This window comes from Ascaphus truei, chromosome 4 (assembly GCF_040206685.1).
Source record: "Ascaphus truei isolate aAscTru1 chromosome 4, aAscTru1.hap1, whole genome shotgun sequence".
Classification (NCBI taxonomy): Eukaryota; Metazoa; Chordata; class Amphibia; order Anura; family Ascaphidae; genus Ascaphus; species Ascaphus truei.
In genome coordinates this window covers 44,278,749-44,303,183 of record NC_134486.1, presented here as the reverse complement: position 1 = coordinate 44,303,183, position 24,435 = coordinate 44,278,749, and the positions used below count along the sequence as shown (strand labels likewise).

General features: G+C 43.6%; 2 protein-coding genes across 10 annotated transcripts in view; one reads left to right on the top strand and one right to left on the bottom strand.

The window, feature by feature from the left end:
• Window positions 1-11,598, bottom strand: part of ANGEL2 (angel homolog 2) — a 34,941-nt gene extending 23,343 nt beyond the window's left edge. Inside the window, exons 1-3 of one of the 7 annotated variants that reach the window (XM_075595644.1) lie at window positions 11,501-11,586; window positions 10,866-10,995; window positions 5,684-5,790 (exon numbers count right to left, since the gene is read on the bottom strand). In XM_075595644.1, the coding sequence (XP_075451759.1) occupies window positions 5,684-5,702 (19 nt within the window). In that variant the 5' untranslated portion in view covers window positions 5,703-5,790; window positions 10,866-10,995; window positions 11,501-11,586. Of the gene's footprint in view, window positions 1-1,058; window positions 1,428-1,587; window positions 1,614-3,276; window positions 3,369-3,590; window positions 3,662-5,683; window positions 5,791-8,410; window positions 8,434-10,865; window positions 11,441-11,500 lie in introns of those variants that run through there. The other 6 variants (XM_075595648.1, XM_075595645.1, XM_075595646.1 and 3 more) reach the window with 6 other exon arrangements.
• Window positions 11,599-11,658: 60 nt separating this feature from the next.
• RPS6KC1 (ribosomal protein S6 kinase C1) overlaps window positions 11,659-24,435 on the top strand; it is a 153,720-nt gene continuing 140,943 nt past the window's right edge. For 2 of the 3 annotated variants that reach the window (XR_012800890.1, XM_075595643.1), the window contains exons 1-2: window positions 11,659-12,335; window positions 22,501-22,536. Coding sequence is in view for 2 of the 3 variants with exons in the window: in XM_075595643.1 (XP_075451758.1) it covers window positions 12,234-12,335; window positions 22,501-22,536 (138 nt within the window). In the remaining variant the exon portion in view is untranslated. The remainder of the gene's footprint in view (window positions 12,336-22,500; window positions 22,537-24,435) is intronic. The other variant, XM_075595641.1, reaches the window with a different exon arrangement.

The window sequence follows — 24,435 nt, the reverse complement described above, 5'->3', positions numbered from 1 at the left end:
GGCCCTTCAGTCACCAAAGGGGTTAAATTGGTGTGCGGGTATCAGAATCAGCCTGCCCTCACCCCAGCACATACCTGCCTCTCACACTGCCTGCTGCCCCCTCACCCCATCACTTACCTGCCTCTCACACTGCCTGCTGCCCCCTCACCCCATCACTTACCTGCCTCTCACACTGCCTGCTGCCCCCTCACCCCATCACTTACCTGCCTCTCACACCGCCTGCTGCCCCCTCACCCCAGCACTTACCTGCCTCATACACTATATATAAACAAAGAAAATGTAACCTAGTAAGGGCACTCAATCATAACCTGATTCTCTGATCAGTGCTAAGCTATTGCAGCATGTTCTCTAAAGGTTTGTAAATCCTGTATCGGGGACCCTTGTCAGGTCTGCCTAATTGTGACCCTCTACAGTACAACCACTGTTAAATTCACACCATTAGGTAGGATTAATAGCCAGTATACAAGCAATACAGATGATATAACTGGTGTATTAAAGTGAATATTCACACGCCAGTGTAAATAGCCGCTTGGCTATTCACACTGGCATGAAAACAAAATAACGAAAAAACAAAAACAAACAAATCCGAGCCGTAAATTGAACGTGAATCACTCGGTTCCTGGGCAGCAGCGACACCGCTCAGCTATAGTACATAGCTTATTTTCAACTAATTTATTCACTAAAAGGTATCACCAGAAATTGCTGCTGTTTAGTGAATAAAGGGGTTTAATTGCCTACAGTTAGACAAAACACTCCCGAGCAGTCCAAGGTTACCATGGCAACCCAGAGAAGAAAACATGTTTTCTTTTAAATACAATTGCTCAGAGAGCAAAATACTATCATTGAATGGAAATAAAATAATGAAATGAAAAAAACCATCTGACCTGTGAATTGAACCTGGATCACTCAGTTCATGGGCACCAGTGATACCGCTCAGCTATAATAACCAGCATATTTTTCTACTATGTTTATTCAGTAAACAGTCTAAAAGCACCACGGCAATCTAGAGAAAACAACATGATTTTTTTTTAAATACAATAGATCAGAGGACAAAATACCATCTTGGAGTTAAACCTGCTTGGTTCCCTGATGTCACTTATTGTCCCGCATGTTTAGCCGTCTTCCCTGTGCTGAAGAAGATTTTATTCCAATGTATTTGAATGGAGCTGAACTGGACTCAATCACAGGCAAGGCCTCTTCCAATCTATTCATGTTGAGGGGACGGCACCTTTTCTGAAAATTTTATTTTTTACCAACTTATACGTTATATAGTTTGTGTATATATCGTGCTATTTTTCAGAATATCAAGCGAACTCAAACCAAAAGGGACCTGTTTGTAAATCTTCCGCCAGTTTGACCACGACCAGACTGCGAGGGAAAAATTAACAAGTACAGTTACATTTTTGTAACTGCTACTTAGCAGCTGCTGCCCATGAACTGAGTTATCCAGGTTCAATCCCTGGGTCGGATGATTTTTTTTTTTTTCATTTCATTATTTTATTTTCACTCCAGTGTGAATAGCCAAGCGGCTATTTACACTGGAGTGTGAATATCCACTGCCCTCTGCCCCCTCACCCCAGCACTTACCTGCCTCTCATACACTGCCTGCTGCCCCCTCACCGCAGCACTTACCTGCCTCTCATACACTGCCTGCTGCCCCCTCACCGCAGCACTTACCTGCCTCTCATACACTGCCTGCTCCCCCCCTCACCCCAGCACTTACCTGCCTCTCATACACTGCCTGCTGCCCCCTCACCCCAGCACTTACCTGCCTCTCATACACTGCCTGCTGCCCCCTCACCCCAGCACTTACCTGCCTCTCATACACTGCCTGCTGCCCCCTCACCCCAGCACTTACCTGCCTCTCATACACTGCCTGCTGCCCCCTCACCCCAGCACTTACCTGCCTCTCATACACTGCCTGCTGCCCCCTCACCCCAGCACTTACCTGCCTCTCATACACTGCCTGTTGCCCCCTCACTGCAGCACTTACCTGCCTCTCATACACTGCCTGCTGCCCCCTCACCCCAGCACTTACCTGCCTCTCATACACTGCCTGCTCCCCCCCTCACCCCAGCACTTACCTGCCTCTCATACACTGCCTGCTGCCCCCTCACCCCAGCACTTACCTGCCTCTCATACACTGCCTGCTGCCCCCTCACCCCAGCACTTACCTGCCTCTCATACACTGCCTGCTGCCCCCTCACCCCAGCACTTACCTGCCTCTCATACACTGCCTGCTGCCCCCTCACCCCAGCACTTACCTGCCTCTCATACATTGCCTGCTGCCCCCTCACCCCAGCACTTACCTGCCTCTCATACACTGCCTGCTTCCCCCCCTCACCCCAGCACTTACCTGCCTCTCATACACTGCCTGCTTCCCCCCCTCACCCCAGCACTTACCTGCCTCTCATACACTGCCTGCTGCCCCCTCACCCCAGCACTTACCTGCCTCTCATACACTGCCTGCTGCCCCCTCACCCCAGCACTTACCTGCCTCTCATACATTGCCTGCTGCCCCCTCACCCCAGCACTTACCTGCCTCTCATACACTGCCTGCTGCCCCCTCACCCCAGCACTTACCTGCCTCTCATACACTGCCTGCTGCCCCCTCACCCCAGCACTTACCTGCCTCTCATACACTGCCTGCTGCCCCCTCACCCCAGCACTTACCTGCCTCTCATACATTGCCTGCTGCCCCCTCACCCCAGCACTTACCTGCCTCTCATACACTGCCTGCTGCCCCCTCACCCCAGCACTTACCTGCCTCTCATACACTGCCTGCTGCCCCCTCACCCCAGCACTTACCTGCCTCTCATACACTGCCTGCTTCCCCCCCTCACCCCAGCACTTACCTGCCTCTCATACACTGCCTGCTGCCCCCTCACCCCAGCACTTACCTGCCTCTCATACACTGCCTGCTTCCCCCCCTCACCCCAGCACTTACCTGCCTCTCATACACTGCCTGCTCCCCCCCCCTCACCCCAGCACTTACCTGCCTCTCATACACTGCCTGCTTCCCCCCCTCACCCCAGCACTTACCTGCCTCTCATACACTGCCTGCTTCCCCCCCTCACCCCAGCACTTACCTGCCTCTCATACACTGCCTGCTTCCCCCCCCTCACCCCAGCACTTACCTGCCTCTCATACACTGCCTGCTTCCCCCCTCACCCCAGCACTTACCTGCCTCTCATACACTGCCTGCTTCCCCCCCTCACCAAAGCACTTACCTGCCTCTCATACACTGCCTGCTTCCCCCCTCACCCCAGCACTTACCTGCCTCTCATACACAGCCTGCTGCTGCCCCCTGTACACATGGGACACACACAAGAGCAGCACTTCCCATTGCTAGCACAGCCAGGGCGGAAGGAAGGGAATGTAAGCCTGCACACGATTGGTCAGCTAGCGCTCCCTCCTGGTTGGCCCAAGTTATTTGTATGGCAGTGTGTTCTATCATTAACCCTTTAGTGTGGGGGCATCATTGTGACTCCCAGCTCTCCACGCTCTCAGTGCAGTGACACTACTGTACTTGCCTTAGATCCGTGGGGTTCAACCTAACTGTAGTACCCTTAAAAAAATTATTCACTCACATTTTACTTTGTTTTCCTATGTGACCTAAAATATTACTGCAGCAGAAGGATGTAGGAGGATGCACACATACCTTTTCAGTACGGAAACAAAAAAAAATATATATCAGAAAGAATGAAGGGGTCATCAACAGTCTCACAATTAAAGCGCTCACATTTTAATCATCAACAGTCTCACAATTAAAGCGCTCACATTTTAATCTGGTCTGTAACGGTTACATACGCCTATAACATTATCTTAACTGTTCATGCGATGTCTTCAAAGATCATTTATTACCTCTGTTCATGTAATGTATCCACGTATTGTCATCATAACTCTGTGCCAAGGACACACTTGAAAATGAGCGTTAGCTCAATGTATTACTTCCAGGTAAAACATTTTTATAAATAAATAATCAAAAAGTAAAATACCCATCATTACTTGCAGGCTGAAAACCTCAGAGAGGAAGGAATTGAATACACGAGAGATAAGGCGAAGTCCCCGCTAGCGCTGATTGGGCGGTGCTTGCAGCGGGGAATTACATATATAGATACAGTATATGTAAGTCCCCGCGACACTCGTGCACACACGCTCAGCCGCGATCGGTGCGTACCAAAACAAAAAAACAATACTTACCCGCGCGCTCAGCTGACCCGCAATGCCCTCTCCCCCCCTACCCCGCGCGTACAAGCTAGACACCCGGCGCTCATGCTTGGAGCGCTCTCCAAGTATGAGCGCGCTCAGCGCCAGCGGGGACTTAGCCTAAGATTGCACACATTTCTAATAAATAAGACATTAAAAAAAGGAGAATTTATATTACAAAGAAGGTTCTTACAATGAAAATCTTCATACGATTTATGTGTAAGAAGCGATATAAATGAACAAAGCTGCACATTTAGCCCGACCTTTGAAGTCAACATTTACAGATGGGAACAAATTCATGTAAACATAAAAAGATGTAATAAGAAAAATGGAATGAAAGAGAGGGAGAGGGGGAGAGAGAAAGGGAGGGAGAGGGGGAGAGAGAAAGAGAGGGAAAGGGGGAGAGAGAAAGAGAGGGAGAGGGGGAGAGAGAAAGGGAGGGAGAGAATCACATGGCTGAAAGTGACAGGCCCCGTGTGACAAACGTCATTATGATGCATCTTCAGGACGCTGGAGACAGGAGATGTCACTAATGCATAGTCAGTGATGGGGTGTATGGACCATAACACAACTTGGTAACGCATTGCTATTTTTAAGTAAGCATGTCCATGAACCCCGTGTTATGACACTAAGGCTGCGCCTATAGTGCTGTCGATGGCGACATGACGGGTGACGTCATCCGTCGCCGTAGGCGAAAGTTATATTTCGCCGGGTGTTGTCTTCGCGTGTTTCTGTCCATTTGATTGGTTCAAGGGCCGTCACATGAGGCGACAGCCCTTGAAAAAGCAAATTTTGCCGGCTACCAGATTTCGCGACGGCTCCGTCGCATTGTCGCCATCGTGCTTAATATAAGCGCACGTGGCGGCAATGCTTTTGTTTTCGGGCGACGTTGCGTCGCCGGCACTATAAGCGCGGCCTAATGAGGATAATCGCATCTGAAGAAAAGGCCTCACGCGTGGGGGCTGGGTTTATACATTTTTACATTATTATAATGTATGTTACAGATTTTGTATCTACAGCACCTCCACCCAAATAGTACACCTGCTCCTGGTCTTACCACACCACTTATTGCACCTGGGGGAAAACACGATCCACCCGTTTGCCATAAATGGTCTTGTAAAATCTCTCTACCGATGAGTTTGACTCTCAATCTCAGTCTTATCAAAACACAGATTAGGTGACGATCGTTAACCCCCCCTAAATCATTTGGTAATTATGGAAGCATTAACAATGATAATGCATGAGCCAGTCCTGAGCCCGGCCCTTTGACTGTAACAGGGTCTAACAACAGGCTCATTATAAGAATAGTACTTAGCGTTGGCACAAAGTTCAACTCCCTCCTATAGTTCCTGCAAAGATGAGTAATGGTAATAAGCCCAGAAACACCTTTCAGGTTACCAACACAATGCATTGTGGGTCACTGGCTGCAAATGGGTCCAGCAGCACAACACTAGTCATTAGATGTGTTACTTACTTCTCTTGCGTGGTTGCATACTGGGTACGACTCCTCCGAACCTGCTCTCTGTCGAGTTACAGCATTGGTGGCATGTCCTTTCTCATTTCATTCAATAGGAAAGCAACCTGTGGAATAAATTGAAAACAAATTATTACAGTCCACTGTATAACAGTGGCGACTACCCGAAGTGGAGAAAGATAAACAATGTGCATTAAATGACAAAATAAACATGTAGGGCTATGGGAGAGGGATTAGTTCAAATAATTATACACTTCTAAGGAACCTCTTTAAAAAGTAACAGGGGGGGACAGGGGGGAGAGAACCAATGATTTGGCCTCCTAACAACCCTTTCATTGCCAAAAATGAGTCTGCTGTCTACAGCAGCAATGTCATACAGGCTCCTCTGCTGTTTTTGGGGGACCTAGACAATAATAATATTGGGAAGGGGGATTACCCCTTACCTTCCCCTCCCCATTTTTCACACAAACAGAATGCTCAGATAGGAAGTTGTATTTGGACTTTTTTGGTTGTTTAGGGCTGCATGTTAAAGTTATCCCCTATGTCCCACAATGACAATAACTGGATTACACCGTACGCCTCTACTGCCAAGGCCCAAATTGTGTCTCAAACAGGGCTCTTGGGTCAAACACAGAGCACATTTTGGGGGTAATTAAAATGCGATACTGCTGATTGGGGCACCATTGCACGGAAAAAACTTGAATGAGGCGATAATGTGAATGTCTAACAATAAGTAGGGGCCTCATTAGTTTAGTGGGACCCTAAGAAGTTGCTTAATTTACTTTTGTCATTTTGCCAACGCGGGCATTTCACACAGCTTCAACCTAGACAGTCTACCTCAGGGATCGGTACTGGGACCCCTGCTTTTTAACTTGTTTATTAATGACCTTGAGGTTGGCATAGAGCAAAGTCTCCATCTTTGCTGATGACACTAATTTATGTAAGGTAGTAGAATCAGAGCAGGATGTAATTTCTCTCCAGAAGGACTTGGAGAGACTGGAAACTTGGGCATGTAAATGGCAGGTGAGGTTTAATACAGATACATGTAAGGTTATGCATTTGGGAAACAAGAATAAAAAAAGTTAATCTACAAATTAAATGGGGATAATTTAGGGTAATCCTTGATGGAGAACAATTTAGGTGTGCTTGTAGACAGCAGGCTTAGCAATAGTGCCCAATGTCATGTAGTAGCTGTAATGGCAAACAAGATCTTATCTTGCATTAAACGGGCGATGGAAGGGAAGTAAACATAATTATGCCTCTTTACAAAGCATTAGTAAGACGACACCTCGAATGTGGAGTACAATTTTGGGCACCACTCCTTAGAATAGACATTATGTAACTAGAGAGAGTGCAGAGATGAGCCACCAAATTAATAAAGGGGATGGACAATCTGGTTTATGAGAGGCTAGTTAAATTAGATTTATTTACATTATAAAAGAGGTGTCTAAAAGGGGATATGATAACTATATACAAATATATTCAGGGACAGTACAAGGAACTTTCAAAAGAACTATTCATCCCAAGGACAGTACAAAGGACTCGGGGCCATCCCTTAAGGTTGGAGAAAAGGAGATTTCACAACCAGCAAAGGAAAGGGTTCTTTACAGTAAGGGCAGTTAAAATGTGGAATTCATTACCCATGGAGACCGTGATGGCAGGTACAATAGATTTGTTAAAAAAAGGATGGACATCTTTTTAGAAAGATTAAGTATATCCCTGTATACCTTTCAAGTAAACATTGGAAGGATGTTGATCCAGGGAGTAATCTGATTGCCAATTCTTGGAGTCAGGAAGGATAAGTCCCCTTATGAGATATCATTGGATGATATTTCACTGGGGTTTTATGTTTGCCTTCCTCTGGATCAATATACTGTAAGTACGGATATAGGTTAAAGTATCTGTGGTCTAAATTTAGCATAGGTTGAACTTGATGGACGTTGTCTTTTTTCAACCCCATCTACTATGTTACCATACAACAGTCTCCTTTTTGGCTTCTTTGACAATTAAGCAAGTTTCTAGTGGCAGTGCCACCCTGAAAGCAGATTACATGTCAGTTAGGCAGTTTGTGTGGCAGGTTTACTGAGAGATGACCCTTACACAGACGGATACATACACGCGTATGATGATATATACCCGCACACAAACACAGACCCACAACGATTCGAACCTTGATACAAAAACACAGATAGACAAAATACATACAGTACCCCCACACAAACACTGAGACTGATGCAGACCCCCACACCGAGAATGGTGCATACCCCCACACCGAGAATGGTGCATACCCCCACACATGAACACTGAGAATGGTGCATACCCCCACACCGAGAATGGTGCATACCCCCACACATGAACACTGAGAATGGTGCATACCCCCACACCGAGAATGATGCAGACCCCCACACTGAGAATGATGCATACCCCCACACATCATACATATCCTCACACACCACCCATGGAAGAATAAGAGGACAATAGTCACTACCCATTGACCTCCATCTCCGCTTAAAGCAAACTGATGTGGAAGAAATGGGTGTCCCTGGTGACAGTGATACTGAAGAACTTGCTTTGATTCACTTTGGGCCAAACACTCCTAAAAGCAGATCTACGCTCTTCTTATTGAGCCTGACTGAACTAAAGAAGCAGCAGCAATTCCAAAGACACAGTGGCCACCGCAAGTTGCCTCCCTCCCCATGTCTACAACTAGATTTTTTTTAAATTCACCTTTTGGAGGAAGTTTCAGTAACACAGAAAACTTCACCTTCCTCACATCAAACACGCTGTCTTACTTACAGGAATTTACCCGGTACTTTTAGTCACACCCCTTCCTTTGCCAGCTCAGAAAGACAGCCTGGCAGTAACCGATACATGCTTTTCTCTCATGTTTCCCACCAGTCTAACTCTCCATCTGTTGAATAACTGTGATAATTCAGGAGGTGATCACAGAAATTCAGAAGGATTACTTTAAAAATACACCGGTAGCTAAAAACACAAGATGTAATTAAAAATATTTAAGTAACCAGGTACATGTTTATTTCGTACAATTTGGAGACGCCTTCACGGGTCAGTTTAGCAAAATCCCCCCCCCCCCCCCCCCCCGTGCATTTTGGAATTAGACATTCAAGACTATATTAAAAAAATTAAAAAAAACCACCCTGAAAAATATCCTAAACAGTGAATTAAAGCACACGCACGTACCCACCTCTTCCTGGGACATTTTTTGAATGCTGCCTAAACTAGGGGATTCAGCAAAGCACCGCCAATAATTTATTAAACCTAGCACTCCTCCAGCTCAGTGAGAAATAACTGCATGTGCTGAAGCAGGAGTCCCCAGTGTTGACCCACAGGATCTTGTGGGTCAGATAAAAGATATTATTTTCGGTGTGAAACGACAACAGCAGCGATCGCGACCAAGATGTCGCGCCGCTCCTACTGTAAGCGCACGCGACGGATGCAATACATTTGTTTTGACGCAACGTCGCGTCGACGGGACTATAAGCGCGGCCTTACATGGCAGGTTGCCTTCACGTTACTGCAGATCCAGTTTATTGCAGGTCTAAGGAGTTACACATAAGAACCCCCTCTGGCATTGAAGGGGTTAATAAGCACCAAAAAATAACTGCGCCCGGCCCTATAATGAAACATGTAATGTCCGTTTTCCCTGGCTCTGCGGTCACCCTACTACCAAAGTTCCTTACACTTGTACAAGTATCTTCTGCCTCCTGATTCACCAGTCTTATTTACAGCATCTAGGTTTGTTTAGACATCTGTACCTTGTATGAAAACCACTCAGTCCTGATCAGCAACTGCTCCTCAGGCACCTCCCTTTCATGCAGCTGCAGCATATGCTAATCAATTAGGGCCCTTCCCTAATGAAATAAAGGGAGCCTGGACCCAATCCTGGTGTCAGTGCCTTGTGACCTTTGGCAAGTTACTTTATTGCCCTGTGCCGCAGGCATCCAGAAATAGATTGTGAGCTCTATGGAACAAAGACCTGTGCCTGCCAAAAAAATAATGATATGTACACCGCTGTGTACACGGTCAGCGCTATACAAGAAAAAAACCTATTCTAATTACCTCTAAACATTATTTTGGGAATTATCTGTAGAATAGAGGCAATTTATCCAGCGAACTGGATAAATAAGGGACTTGGCTCAATCTTCCTCAAACAGGAACAGGTTAAATAAGACTTGTTCAGCCTGGTCCTAAGACTTGTTCAGCCTGGTGCCAGCCTAACCTTATTATTACAACCCAACCCTAATCTAACCACCCACCCCTTGCCTTAACCCTAGCCAGCACTCTAAAAATCCTAATCTCTGCGAAAATAATTGACAGCTAAATAAGGGAGAGGGAGGTTGTTATAGAGCCGGCTGCTGAGTAATAAGACACTTTCTACCACTAGACATGACTGGGGAGACTGCGAGAGACCTCCCTTCCCCTTCCACTATTACCAGTCACCCACATAAACACAAATAATGACAGAAACCAGGTCCGGAGGTACAAGGCCGCGGCTATTTTATTTAAACATTAAATAATTGGGTAAATGCCAATCCCCGCCAGAATGCTCGTTGGACGGGTGAAAGGTCAAAGGTCCTTGAACCGATGACCCCTAAACCTCAAGCCGGGCCGTTAGCGCGAGTGGGCTCCTGGAAGTCACGTTTAGATGACACTCACCACCCTCCGCCCCACCAGGCTTTACCAGCACAGAGCCCCGTCTAGCAAGGACAAGCACTTACCCCCCCAAACTGTCGCCGCAACAGAGACAAGACCGTCAAACTGAACCATAAAGGGGTATCAAATATGGAGATTCATCTCCCCTCTATCAAGGAACTTCGGTCCTTATTGTCATATCTCTTTGAACAAAGTATATTGAACTTCACACTGGGGTGGGTGGAAATTTGATGGCAGGGAGCAGACTGAGTTTGCACCCTGCCGGACGGACTTTAAGGCCTCCCCCGCTCCTCACACACGCCCCTTGACCACGTCACCCCTGCTCCCGCCGGCAGGAAGGAGAGGTCAGGGAGGTGAGAAGGGAGCCTGATCCCCTGGTTTTGGCAGCCCCTCGCTAAGTGGTGAGGGCTGCTTTATGTTTATGTATGCAGTATCTTTAAAAAGTTGTGGCACTGTGCCAGATTTTAACTCATCACCAGAGAGGTGTTACACAGTTTGGCTAACTCACCTTAGTAATGTCAATCCTCTCACTTTCTATGGGAGTGCTATATGACCTTGTCTGTGTGGCTTTTAAAAAGCATTAGAAAATAAAGCATTTACCAAACATTGGGGCAGAGCTCCAGTCTCTGGATTGTAATCTAGAAAACAAAATAGCAATATGTAAGCTGTAAAAAATAGGAAAAGCTTTATAAAGCGAATCTTTTAATTAAAAAACAGAAGAAGTGGAATTATGTGTTTGTGAAACAAAAAAAAGTAATTGTACTCTGTGTGTACTTCATTACCCATGGAGACTGTGATGGCAGATACAATAGATGTGTGTATAGTAAAGTAGTAATTGTACTCTGGGTGTATAACAAAGTAGTAACGGTTCTCTGAGTGGATAACAAAGTAGGAATGGTACTCTGGGTGTAAAACAAAGTAGTAACGGTTCTCTGAGTGGATAACAAAGTAGGAATGGTACTCTGGGTGTATAACAAAGTAGTAATGGTACTCTGGGTGTATAACAAAGTAGTCACGGTTCTGTATCCTCTAATACCACCACACTGTGATACAGCGCCTTCATCGGGCATTAACATGTATGTGGGGTCTCCTGTAAAGAGGGGGGGGGGGGCTATACTATCCAGTCCTAGAAAGGGCACTCACACTGAATGTTATTCTCGCGAGATAAACACCAACATGTCTCCGCTCAACCGCAAGCTGCCTGCACGAATCAGGGCAACGGGTGACCCAACCAATCACAAAGGCTCACACATGCCGGGCGGAAGTGTGCAGCGACGGCTGTCTGCACAGCGTCTCGCCTCTATGGTCACATCAGCCTGTGCGCTTCCGCCCGTGTCCCGGAAGTCGGGAGAGAGATGTGATGTATGAGTGAGTATGTGTGGGTTGTGTGGGCTGAGCGGTCAGGTGTATGTGACAAGCCAGGGGTGCGTCCGATGTGACAGCTGTCATTGCTCTGTGTCATGTGACAATACAATAATATAGATGCACAGTCTCTCTGGCAGTATGTAGTGGGATATATTTATAAGTACTACAAATAATATATGACCTGCATAATAATAAGTCGGTGCATGTGTGCAGAGTGTGACATTGCTTGTGTTGTGTGTTAGATGCCTGGTATAAATATGAGGCATTTAGGTTTGTGTCAAAGTATATGCAATAAGTGCCTGTAACTGTATGTAGGCGAGAGGTATTTGTGTTTATGTAAGTTATCCCACCCCTTTGCATATCAGTGTGTGTGTGGCAGGGTAACAGTGCATGCTGTTGCAGGGGTGACAGTGCATTACAGGTCAGTCAGTGTGACAGGCGTGGTGTGTAGATGGCAGATGAAGGAGTAAGTGATGCTCTGAAGATCTCACTCTGGGGGTAGCTGGACAGAATGATCTCCCAAAGAGACAGAGGGGACCTTGCCAGGTTTTACACAGTTACTGATCCCAGGAGGCACCAGAAAGGCTTCACCATCTATAAAGTCACTGCCAGGGTAAGTAATGGGAACTGCCTTGGGTGAATAACCTGACAGGTTGAGGCCTGTGAAGTGTTACAGTATATATCTGGAGTGCACCTCACTCAGAAAACAGTCTTACATAGTGACAATCAATGCCCTGTTAGTCAGTGGCAGAGAGATATATCAGGACAGTTTTGGAGCAAAACTGGTACAAAGTGTAGGTAGGTGTTCTGGTAAGTGCGAACGCAAGGGGCCAAGCTTTATGTATGAGGTGTGAAGATCAGCAATGGAGCTACTCGTATACTTGGTTAGGGGAGTGATCCCAAGATAGCACAGAATGCTGCTGATTAGGGTAGAAATAGAGAACAACATCATGTATTAAAGAGCACCTCTGCAGCCACTTATATTTGATATTGTAAGTAATAATCTGCAAAGCCTCATTGCCGTTTCAAACACGGGCCGCCTCAAACACAAATATTGTGGACAATGTGTGAATGCTGTCAAAATAGTGGGCCTGAGGGTTAATCACCACACACCTTCTGAACGGTGTCGTTTTTGTTAGCTAAGCAGACAAGTGTTTTTTATTTTTTTGTGAGACTTCATTAAAATGAATTCATAATGCTTTCTGGTGGACGATATACAAGGTACTGTATCTCCATGCATCCTTAATACTGCATTTTAGTAATGAGTATCACAGAGTGTCAGTGTTGCTTATTTGAGGCCTTGTTCTTGACATGCCATTTGAAATTGCTTGATTTCGGAGTACATGCATGAAAAACTGCTCTCTAATGTCTCTCTTTTATAATGCACAGCTGCCTTCTGTTGGGTACCCCCCCTGTCCAGTGTAAGCTACTTTTATGTGATCTGAAGTCGATCCATTTAGATAGCAGACCATAAACCAAAGTGAGCCTGTGCCCGACTCAGTTCCTATTTTTCCGTTAAAGTATTGATGTTGAGGGGGAGGGGAGTTGTACTACATAATGATACAGTGTAAAATATTAAAATGAAACAAGCAAGTGGTTGGGGAGAGTTTGATATTTAAAGATACAAGGTTAGTACCGGACCCCAGCCAACTAGTATGAAATTAGCTCTGTGACACTGGTGGGTACTGGCATCAATGTAACATGCGATATACCACTCGCCTGTTACCGTCCTAGTATGATGGATATATATATATATATATATATATATATATATATATATATATATATAAAACCATTCTGTTCACAAATAGGGTCGGCTGAGCACAGGTTAGGCTGCAATATTCTCTATATATAAAAGTAGATGGATAAGGGAAATGCAAATGATTGCAACAAGTCTAGATAACCTCTTATCCAAAATATATATAGACCCTGAAGAAGGGCATGTAATCTTGTTAGACAAATATGCTGGTCTCACTGTGTGTATATAATCCGAATAGACTGATGTAATTGTACCAGTCACATTAGGTAAGTAACAAATAAATGTACAAGACGTCCTCACAATAAGGCTAAGGTTACATAGATACAATGTAAGTGGCTGGTAATAACTAACCATCTAACCGAGTCTTTCACATTTTCTTAAAGCCCGGGGTATACACTTCATATCACACAACAACTTCAGTATGAAGCTGTTGGACTTTGTTCTGACATGTAATTTTTTTCTGTTTGATAACTATTTGTTGCATCAAATATAGAGCACGGGTCATGGGGACAACCTGTGCTCCCACCTATGCAAATGTATATCTGTGCTTGTGGGACGAGACAGCTGTGTTCTGTGAATCACAAGAGATAACAAAACACAGAACCCCAGCAAGCTCTTTTTGGGAACCCCTGAGCCCCCACAAAATATATATATATGTATATGTGTCAAAATGGAGTGCTATTGAGCGTGGCATATGTATACAACAGACGACAGAGAAGCCCAATGCTACATCCAACATGACAGAAATACACAGTAAAATACTTATATATTCTCTTGAAATAGGGTCATTTAGTTTAACCCTTTGGCCAAAGCGTTGTAAGCTTGCGAGCCACGTCAAGGCAGACACCTGTTCGCAAGGCCTAACACTACCAGATAAAATACTAATATACCTCTATTAGGATTAAAATTCTCATTTACCTCATTCTCAGCTGTTCCAGCTGGTGGAGGTTAGTGGCTCCTCCTTCCCAGGTTTTAAGCCCGCCCCTCCCCACTTCCCTAGTTTGCAAGTGCCTCATTCTGCTGGATATAGACCCACTGTGGTCTTTCTCCCTCCTAATAGAGGTAAATGAGAATTTTAATCCTAATAGAGGTATATTGGTATTTTATCTGGTAGTGTTAGGACTTGCGAACAGGTGTCTGCCTTGACGTGGCTCGCAAGCTTACAACGCTTTGGTCAAAGGGTTAAACTAAATTACCCTATTTCAAGAGAATATATAAGTATTTTACTGTGTATTTCTGTCATGTTGGATGTAGCATTGGGCTTATCTGTCGTCTGTTGTAATCACAAGAGATATACACGGAACAGGTTATCTTATGGATTAGATATATTGACGATGTGTTGTTGCTGTGGGGCGGTACGGAGGAGTTATTTGGAGAACTTATTGGTGACTTAAATACTATCGACAACAATTTAAAACTAACATACCAGGTCCAAAAAGACAGAATTGATTTCCTTGATATCACTATCTTCAAGACTGAAGATGGTATACTTGAAACTAGCCTTTTCCGTAAACCAACGTCTGCCAACAGCTTGGTGAGGGCAGATAGCCACCATCCCAGACACATTGTTGCCAATATTCCAGTGGGACAGTTTCTGCGGCTACGCCGGAACTGTTCTATATGGAAGGAATATAAAAATCAAGCGGATGATATGAGTAGGCGATTTTACGAAAGGGGCTATAGTAAGACATCTGTAAAGAAAGGATACTATAGAGCCCTTAATATTTCAAGAAATGACCTACTCACCAAGAAAGTACTGTAAGTAAACCAATGGATGACACAGTGAGATTCATTAATACCTATAATGATCAATGGCGGGATGTGAAAGAAATTTTGAACAGATATTGGTACATTTTATTGGAAGATACAGATCTAAAACAGGTATTGGGGAATACACCAAGCATGGGATGTAGAAGATCAAAAAATATAAAAGATTGTTTAGTTCGGAGCCATTTCCAGACTCCATCTACAAGGACATGGCTAGGAGAAAAACTTAAGGGATCATACCCATGTGCTAGGCGTACAGCCTGTAAGTTCACGAAGTTCACGAAGGTCAGGAAGGAATTTTTGAATTCAACTCTAAAAGCAACCTATAAGGTGGAAGACTTTATAAACGGTATTACTAGAGGGGTAATCTACCTGATAACCTGTATGTGTGGAAAGCTGTATGTGGGTAAAACCCACAGGCAGCTGAAAGTAAGAATTCTGGAACACATCAGGGCAATCAGGAATGGTTTGGATACCCCGGTTGCAAGACATGTAATACAAGCACATGATGGGGATCAAGATGTCCTGACCTTCATGGGCATTGAACATGTTCCATTTGGTCAATGTAGGGGAGACTGGGACAGACATCTATTGTCGGATATTCCAGCTTCAAACACAGGCTCCAATGGGGCTCAAAGATTGCTTTATATACTCCTCCTTCCTATAAATCCACCTGGCCCAGTAATATCAAGGGGATCATGGTATATAGTTTAAAGCTGCAGTTCAGTCAATATCCTGCATGTTTGTTTGTTTTAATAAATCAGTTCTGTAGTAAGAAAAAATACTTTTAGCATTTTCTGTTTTTAAAAATACAACTTTGAAAGACCAATTTTCTTGTATTCTATTTTAACAGCCATTTGCTAAGGCACTGCCCCTTCATGTCCTGTCACAAGCTCTGGCACACCCCTTTGTCAGCCCTGCCCTCCCTCTAGCACTTGTCAATGCAGCAGTGCTCATGAATATTCATGAGCTTCCACTGCCAGTCAAGCAGATTATAAACAAATGCCAGCTTTTAATTTGTCACCAAATTTCGACCTATCAATACATGGAAAACGAATTGAGCTGCAGCTATACTGTTCTTTAGGTAATTAGAGATTGCACACATGAAACTATTGAAGTAAAAAAATAAATGTAAAAAAAAAAAAAAAAAAAAGACTGAACTGCAGCTTTAATAAACGAATAGATCTGTATTGACCAATAGACCAAAATAGCACTAGGGGCTCTTCATTCCTACACTACAAACATAATTATATGATTATATATTGTATCACACTTTAGGATTAATGAAGTATAGTACTCCTAGGGGCATTTTCATATCATGTTTCTGTTTCCACTATGTATCTATCTGTATTTGTTCCAGGTTCTCATCCCACCAAGCGTCTTGCTGCTTTATTTTCACTGTCATCTCTAATTACACATCACGTTAGCAACAATATATACATTCTGTCTGTATATACAATGTATACAGTCTCTAACTTACTCACGTATTTCAGCAATCAAATACTAATTTGTGTCCTAATTGAACCACATGTGACCGATCTATGTCTATTGGTCACACAATGAACATCCTGCAACGATTGGCTAGCAGGATGACGCATAAATTACTTCAGTGTATTTATTGAAGTTCAGGGATCAGCATTTTAGACTCCTCTCCCTGATGAAGCATGTTCAACGTGCGAAACATATGTCGGCAAGAGGACGTCGATGAAGTGGTGATCCCGACAGGCGTTTTACTGTGAACTCTACTGACAATACGGCCTGTATAAGTGTTTTTTATTTTTCCTTACTGGCTCTCTGTGGCTACTGTTAGTTTGTATAGGTGTGATTTATGTACCTCACACTTGTCTATACCTTCGGAGACCTCTGGTACACGGTCAGCATATCTGTAGGGTTGGTGTGTATGAGGGGGGTGACCTCCGCTGTGCAGCGTGCCTGCGCAGCTTCCGGGTGCATGAGGAATGCTCCTCTTGGCACAGTATACTAGTGCAGCCTCGGTACGTGTGGGGAATATTTGTTTCCTTCTTGCAACATAGTAACTACTGCCTACGCGCACGGGGACTGTGAGCTCTCTGATGTGGTATGGGGATGATCGATAACCACCCACTAACAGTGTTTACGCTGCCCCATGGCGCTTGAAGAGTGCTCTATTCTGCATAACATACTAGTACAGCTCCGCTGCATGTGGGGAATATACGCCTCCTCTCTGCAACACATTACGACTAGATGTTGACACATGGAGGCTGTGAGCCCTTACACTCGGTTAGATGGTTAGTTATTACCAGCCACTTACATTGTATCTATGTAACCTTAGCCTTATTGTGAGGACGTCTTGTACATTTATTTGTTACTTACCTAATGTGACTGGTACAATTACATCAGTGAGACCAGCATATTTGTCTTAACAAGATTACATGCCCTTGTTCAGGGTCTCTATATATTTTGAATAAGAGGTTATCTAGACTTGTTGCAATCATTTGCATTTCCCTTATCCATCTACTTTTATATATAGAGAATATTGCAGCCTAACCTGTGGTCAGCCGACCCAATTTGTGTACAGAATGGTAATATATATATATATATATATATGTGTAGAGGTATCAGTACCGTGTTAGCCGAGCTTCAATAATCAAAAAATAAATAGATGATACCGTTCTGTGGCTAACGAAATGCTTTTATTTGTGCGAGCTTTCGAGATACACTGATCTCTTCTTCCTGCGATGTTACAATGAATGAAGCAAGGATTACTTAAAAACAGTGTCTCTTGGAATGTTATCTGTGTTGGTCCTTCCCCCGGTGTGGATGAGATTTATGGCTGGAGGTGTCAAAGGGTAACTGAAAGCAAGTGAAGAAAGAGTGTGTATGTGTATCAGTGTGAATAAAAATGAATGGAGAGCCCACAGTATAAACAGTGCTCTACACAAGGTGTGTGTGGAGTGAGAGGGGATATAAATGGTGTGGGTGGGTGTGGAAATGTGAGAGTTTGTAGCACAACTAAAAGTGTGTGTGGATACTATGTGGTCCCTATTGGTGTATAGGGATGGAAAAATAAGGAGTATTAGTATGTGTGAGAGACAGCTGTGTGTGCAAACATATAGCACAGAATGTACATACATGGCCTTTAGCGCTCATGGGAAGAGGCTCTCTTCCCATGAGCGCTAAAGGCCATGTATGTACATACTGTGCTATATGTTTGCACACACAGCTGTCTCTCACACATACTAATACTCCTTATTTTTCCATCCCTATACACCAATAGGGACCACATAGTATCCACACACACTTTTAGTTGTGCTACAAACTCTCACATTTCCACACCCACCCACACCATTTATATCCCCTCTCACTCCACACACACCTTGTGTAGAGCACTGTTTATACTGTGGGCTCTCCATTCATTTTTATTCACACTGATACACATACACACTCTTTCTTCACTTGCTTTCAGTTACCCTTTGACACCTCCAGCCATAAATCTCATCCACACCGGGGGAAGGACCAACACAGATAACATTCCAAGAGACACTGTTTTTAAGTAATCCTTGCTTCATTCATTGTAACATCGCCGGAAGAAGAGATCAGTGTATCTCGAAAGCTCGCACAAATAAAAGCATTTCGTTAGCCACAGAACGGTATCGTCTATTTATTTTTTGATTATATATATATATATATATATATATATATATATAATCTATTAAGGTATGGTGGGTAAAAAAAGTGAAGGTCTGCAACCCTGTCTTTCACCATTATCACCCAGCAAACAGCACTTCCACTGCAGCAAGGGATTCTGGGAAATGACATGCAAATGAATATACAGGAATATTTACAGTTGCTTTATGCTTTACTGTGGAGGGTTTTAGTCACTTTTTTTACCCACCATAACCTTAATAGGCGTGGTGATTACCTACTCTTATCTCATTTGAGCAAATGTCAGTAAGCCAACCTCACACTGATGAGACCCATCAAGGTTGAAACATGTCTGTGAGTGGGTTAACTGACTTTGCATCTCCCAAGTCCTTGCTTAAAAGCTGTGTTTAAAGCAGCATGCATTGACTAAGGGTTGCTCATGTAATGTGAGCATGAGATAAAAAGTGGCACTGTGTGCTCATTTGCATGTCATTTCCCAGAATCCCTTGCTGCAGTGGAAGTGCTGTTTGCTGGGTGATAATGGTGAAAGACAGGGTTGCAGACCTGTCTAAGACATGCAAATGAATATACAGGAATATTTACAGTTGCTTTATATATATATATATATATATATATATATTATGTACACCATTATATTTAGCATTGTGCATATGTATACAATAGTGGTTCAGCTCAGCCTTGGGATCACCATGACACTTTGAGGATTTTAAAATTAATTGTAAATTAGATTGTAAATACTTCATTTGTTTATATATAATTAAATTAAATAAAGTTTAGTTTATTATTTTTGTCTTTTTAAGCTGTTCCTTGGGATCTATTTGATCGCCATCCAGATACTATCTGAGGGACTATTTAGGGCCATGTATTCTAAAATTAAGTATAGAGTGCAATAATTGTGGTACTTTGGCTCTTCAGATCAATGTCTTGGGTACTGGCATCAAGTAAGGAGATGTTGGCCCATTTCTGCTGATAGGCCGTAAGGCGTCTTCCAGTGCTATAAGGTTTTTGTTTGTTATGAACTCGCACTGCTTAGGAAATATGGGTGTAAATCCCAGTTAAAGCGAGCAGATGATGAAGTAAGATTAGCTGGACATTTTCTGTGCTAGCAGACTCACTTTGCATTGTCACACCCCAGTCTGCAGGAGAACTAGTCGCCCATGTCTCTCTCCCTACATGAAACCGGGACTGCCATGAAACGTTTTATATTTCAAATCTTGTTTGAAAATGGTATTCCTGTCGCTTGTACCCAGATAATTACCTTTAAAGCAGCACGTGTCCATTTTTGAGATCCGAGGATAAATAGTCGGTGCTGCATCTGGGTATTTCTAACCTGACAACCTGAACCCAGCCTAGGGAAGGGTCAGGCCTGGGCAATGCAAGCCCTCATTCCTACAGAATGCAGCGCTTCAGCCTCCTATAGCCACATTTGAGACTGTAAAAACCAGCACTACTTGCTTATTTATCTCTTAAGTAGCCGGAGTATAGAGGTTTTTTCTTTTTTTAACCATGATCACTCGATTCAAAGACATTACCATTAGAATTAGGCATACATATTCAATACTCCATCTGTTGGCATTGTACAGGGTGTGGCTGAGGAACAATTATTTTCTTTATTGTGTACACCACATTTAGGAAACTTGTTTACCGAGTTTAGTACAACTGATGCAAGTTTGGACATACAGCAGATGGGGATTAATGGTGTCACTGTTACGAAGTGGAATCGAACAGCAATCAAACGCCTAAAGAATAGGAAAGCACCCGGCATTGATGCCATTCCCGCAGAAGCTCTCAAAGTGGGTGGAGAAGTTGTCGTGAATCAATTAAAAGGCCTATGCAACATCTTTTGGAGCAAAACTGATGTGCCACAAGATTTCAAAGACGCAATAATCGTGCCGATACATAAAAAAGGCGACCCAGCTAATTGTAAAAAATATAGGGGCATAAGCTTGCTATCAACATCTGCAAAGCTTTTGACTTCTACTATCCGAACCAGACTACTTAAACGCAGAGAATTGAACTGCAGGGAAGAACAGGCTGGGTTTAGACAAGGAAGAGGGTGTACGGACCAAATTTTCACACTTCGACAACTTGCAGAAATACAACTCCGCTGCAAAAAAGATACCTTATCCAAGGGAGTCAAACAAAGTTGCATAATATCGCCTATGTTATTCAATATTACCATGGAGTGGATTCCCAGAAAAACTTTTAAAGACAGGTCTGTCGTACAAGTGGAAAGCGAGTTTGTTCTCACGGACCTTGTATACGCCGATGACATAGTGTTCTTAGCGGATACAGCCCAAGAGGCACAAGAAACTTTGAACGACATGCAAGCCAATGCAAAGAAGCTCGGATTTTCCATTAATACGGAAAAGACGAAATGCATATTTACCGTACCCAACAGATTCAACTTCAACTGGACGGCAACCCAATCGAGCGAGGGAACTAATTGAAACACCTAGGGTCTATTATTGATAGCCAAAGCATAGCTACGAACGACATCAAAAGCCGCATTGGTAGCGCCACTGTAGCGTTCTCCTCCTTAAAGAAATGCTTGTGGAACCAACAGGACGTGATAAATGTAACAAAAATGCGAATATTTAACGCCTCAATACGCACCATTTTACTGTATGGCTCAGAAACATGGACACTACTCAAAAGCGATAGGAACCTACTCGAACGATTCCAACTAAGATGTGTACGTAACATTCTCCATATTACGCAACGAGACCGATGGAAAAATGAAGACGTGCGGTTAGCCTGTCAAAACCAGTCCACAATCAACCAGTACATTAAGCGACAAAGACTTAGGTGGTTTGACAACGTCTGCCGCATGCACATCACCAGACTACCATACCAGTGCCTCAACACCACACGACCCATGGGCTGGAAAGTGGACCGAAATGCTCCAAAGAAAACACGGTCGAACCAGGTGGCGCAAGATCTCAAACCGCTCCACTTCACATCAGCTAAAGCCCAAAAAGCCGCCCTAAATCGAGATCAATGGCGCGGAATCACTAGAGACGTATTGAACATCCTGCCGCTGGCCTCCACAACGCATCGCTCCTTACCTTATAAAAGATGAAGCGATGTCGTTTAAGGAGTATATACCATATACCATGTGGAATCGGGATTGACAACATTATAATGTACATTTTTTTACTTTTCATATGATCTGTACAGATTAAAGCAGCAGTCCGTGCTGATCGCCATCCTCTTTTGGCTTTTTTTAAAATTTATTTATTTACTTCAAGAAAGATTTTTAAAAGCAGACGCTGCCTTCTGGCGATTTATAAGCACTTCAATTTGTAAGTGTCCGTCAAATTAAAAGGGAGCTCTCCCCAGAGTCCAGTGCAGTTTTAAGGTTACCATGGTAACCTCAGAAGCCAGAGATTCCAAAAATCATGATTTTTTTTAACACTTTGTTTAAATTTTTTTTTTTTTAAAGATCATGACAAGGTCAAGTAACGAACAGATGAGCTAAACTCACAGGCTTCTGGGGCGGTGGGGGGAGATTGCGGATTTCTGATTCTTTTATCCCAAATAACACCAATTTTGACTTGAGTTTTAAAATAAAGACATCATTTTTCTTCTTTTCTTCTTTTTTCAGATTGTTTCAAGAAAGAGCCCTGAGGATGTCCAGGAGGTAATTTTTATAACCCCCCTCTCCCCCCCCCCTAAAAGGAGTTATTTTTCTCTCGTTTGTATTTGGCACTAGATCAGCAGGGTATAATCGGTCTTATTAATACACTTTCTTATGCATCAGATCAGGGATTCGGTCAGTGGGATGAAGGTTGCAGTGGGAGCTGAAACTTGGAGATAATGTATTAGAAGTGAGATAGAAGTGCCATGTAGAAATAATAATGTTTAGTACCAGCAAGTGCATGCAGCGCTTTTCAGAGACATTATACAAGACCTAATGCAGGGGAGGAGTAATACAGATGGGTGCATAGTAGTATCACGTTTAACATTGTGGAAAATGAGTGTCTCAAAGGAGCTTACCATCTGACAGCTGTTTAAGGAGAGACACAATGGAAGTGCAGATTGTACAGGGCATCTGTATAGTATGTGCCTGCATCTGTGTAATGTAACTTATTAACTTACCAGTTTTGTATGTGCGTTGCCTAAAGTTTTTCTTTACCTTTACTTCCTACTCGGACTGTCATGTAAATTGCTATTGAAGCAACATAAACAGAAGAGTGAGATCTTTTTGTGTAGAGTCCCTTTCAAAGTGAAAAAGATCTTGGTATCGGCCAGGTACATAATAAGCTGAACTACATGGAAGTAATGTGAATTTTTGCAAGAACCCTCCCCAGTGTAAGGACTGGACTTAAAGTAAATGGAATATATGAGGGTCCCAAGCGCTCAAAAAACTAGCCGTACATTTTCTCACTAGACCAAAATAATACCTCTACTCGGTTGTTCAAACAGACATCACTGTCCCTTGGCATAATGCATAGTGGCTGACAACGTTTTGGGCCACTGAGCCCTTTTTTCAGTCGGTGAGAGAACTGAGGAGTGTCCGGTCTATTAACTTTCGAGGCGGGTGGCATATGTGCCACGAACAGATGACGTTCTGCGCTACCATGTCCGCTGTGCAGCTCCACGTGACGTAACAACCTCACAGCCAGCCCGTGTCCCTAGTCATAGTAACCAACCTCAAATCAAAGTGTGGCCCAACTGGTAAATACAGGTAGAACGTGCTGCCCGGGCCTCTCTCAGACTGGAATAAGGGCACGCGGGCCTGAGACATTGTCAGTCTGTTTGCATTATGCTAACGGGCAGTCAAGTGTGTAAGAACAGGTAACAAGCAGAGGAATTCTTTTGCATTCTACATTATTTGTCTGGTGAGAGAAATAATTTTTTTGAGTATTTGGGATACCCCTATAGTACCTGTGGGGGTGAGGTGCTGTTTTGATTCAGATCCATACTTCCCTTGCTGCTGTGTACCAGAGCGTACATCAGAATCTAGTAAGACTACTGCTTGGACACGCTATTTGTAGGAGTTAGAGACGTCACTCATTTTCTCATCCTAGGGCTGGATTTAAGGTTATTAAACGTGCGCTGGCTTCTGCTTCTGATGATGCGCCGGCCCTCGGTTTTTAAAATGTAACGTTAAATTGCAAATCTATCACTTTAATTTTAAATCTTTTAAACTGCGCTTCTTGACTTGGTTTTGCTTTTTTTTCTTAACTGTTTTTGAAATGTTTTATTTATTTATCACCTTAACTGGGGATGTTTCCTGCAATTGCTCTGTGGTCTTGTGACCTCCAAAGGTGCGGGCTCGGTCTGGCTGGGTCACGGCTTTCTGTCGGTGACACTGGTAACCAAATGTTTTGTAGATTTTTAAAATGTATTTTTAGGAATGTACAAAAATGTTAAATCGTGTTTGGATGCCGGAAGACCCCGGAGCTGGTATGCGAAGAAAATCATTTTTGGTGGGGATTGCTGCTTTTAAAGCATACTGGAAATCAACAGTTTTGTTATGTCATTCAGTGTACTATTTTTATTGTAACAATCTCTGAAAACATTTAAAGGGAAACCC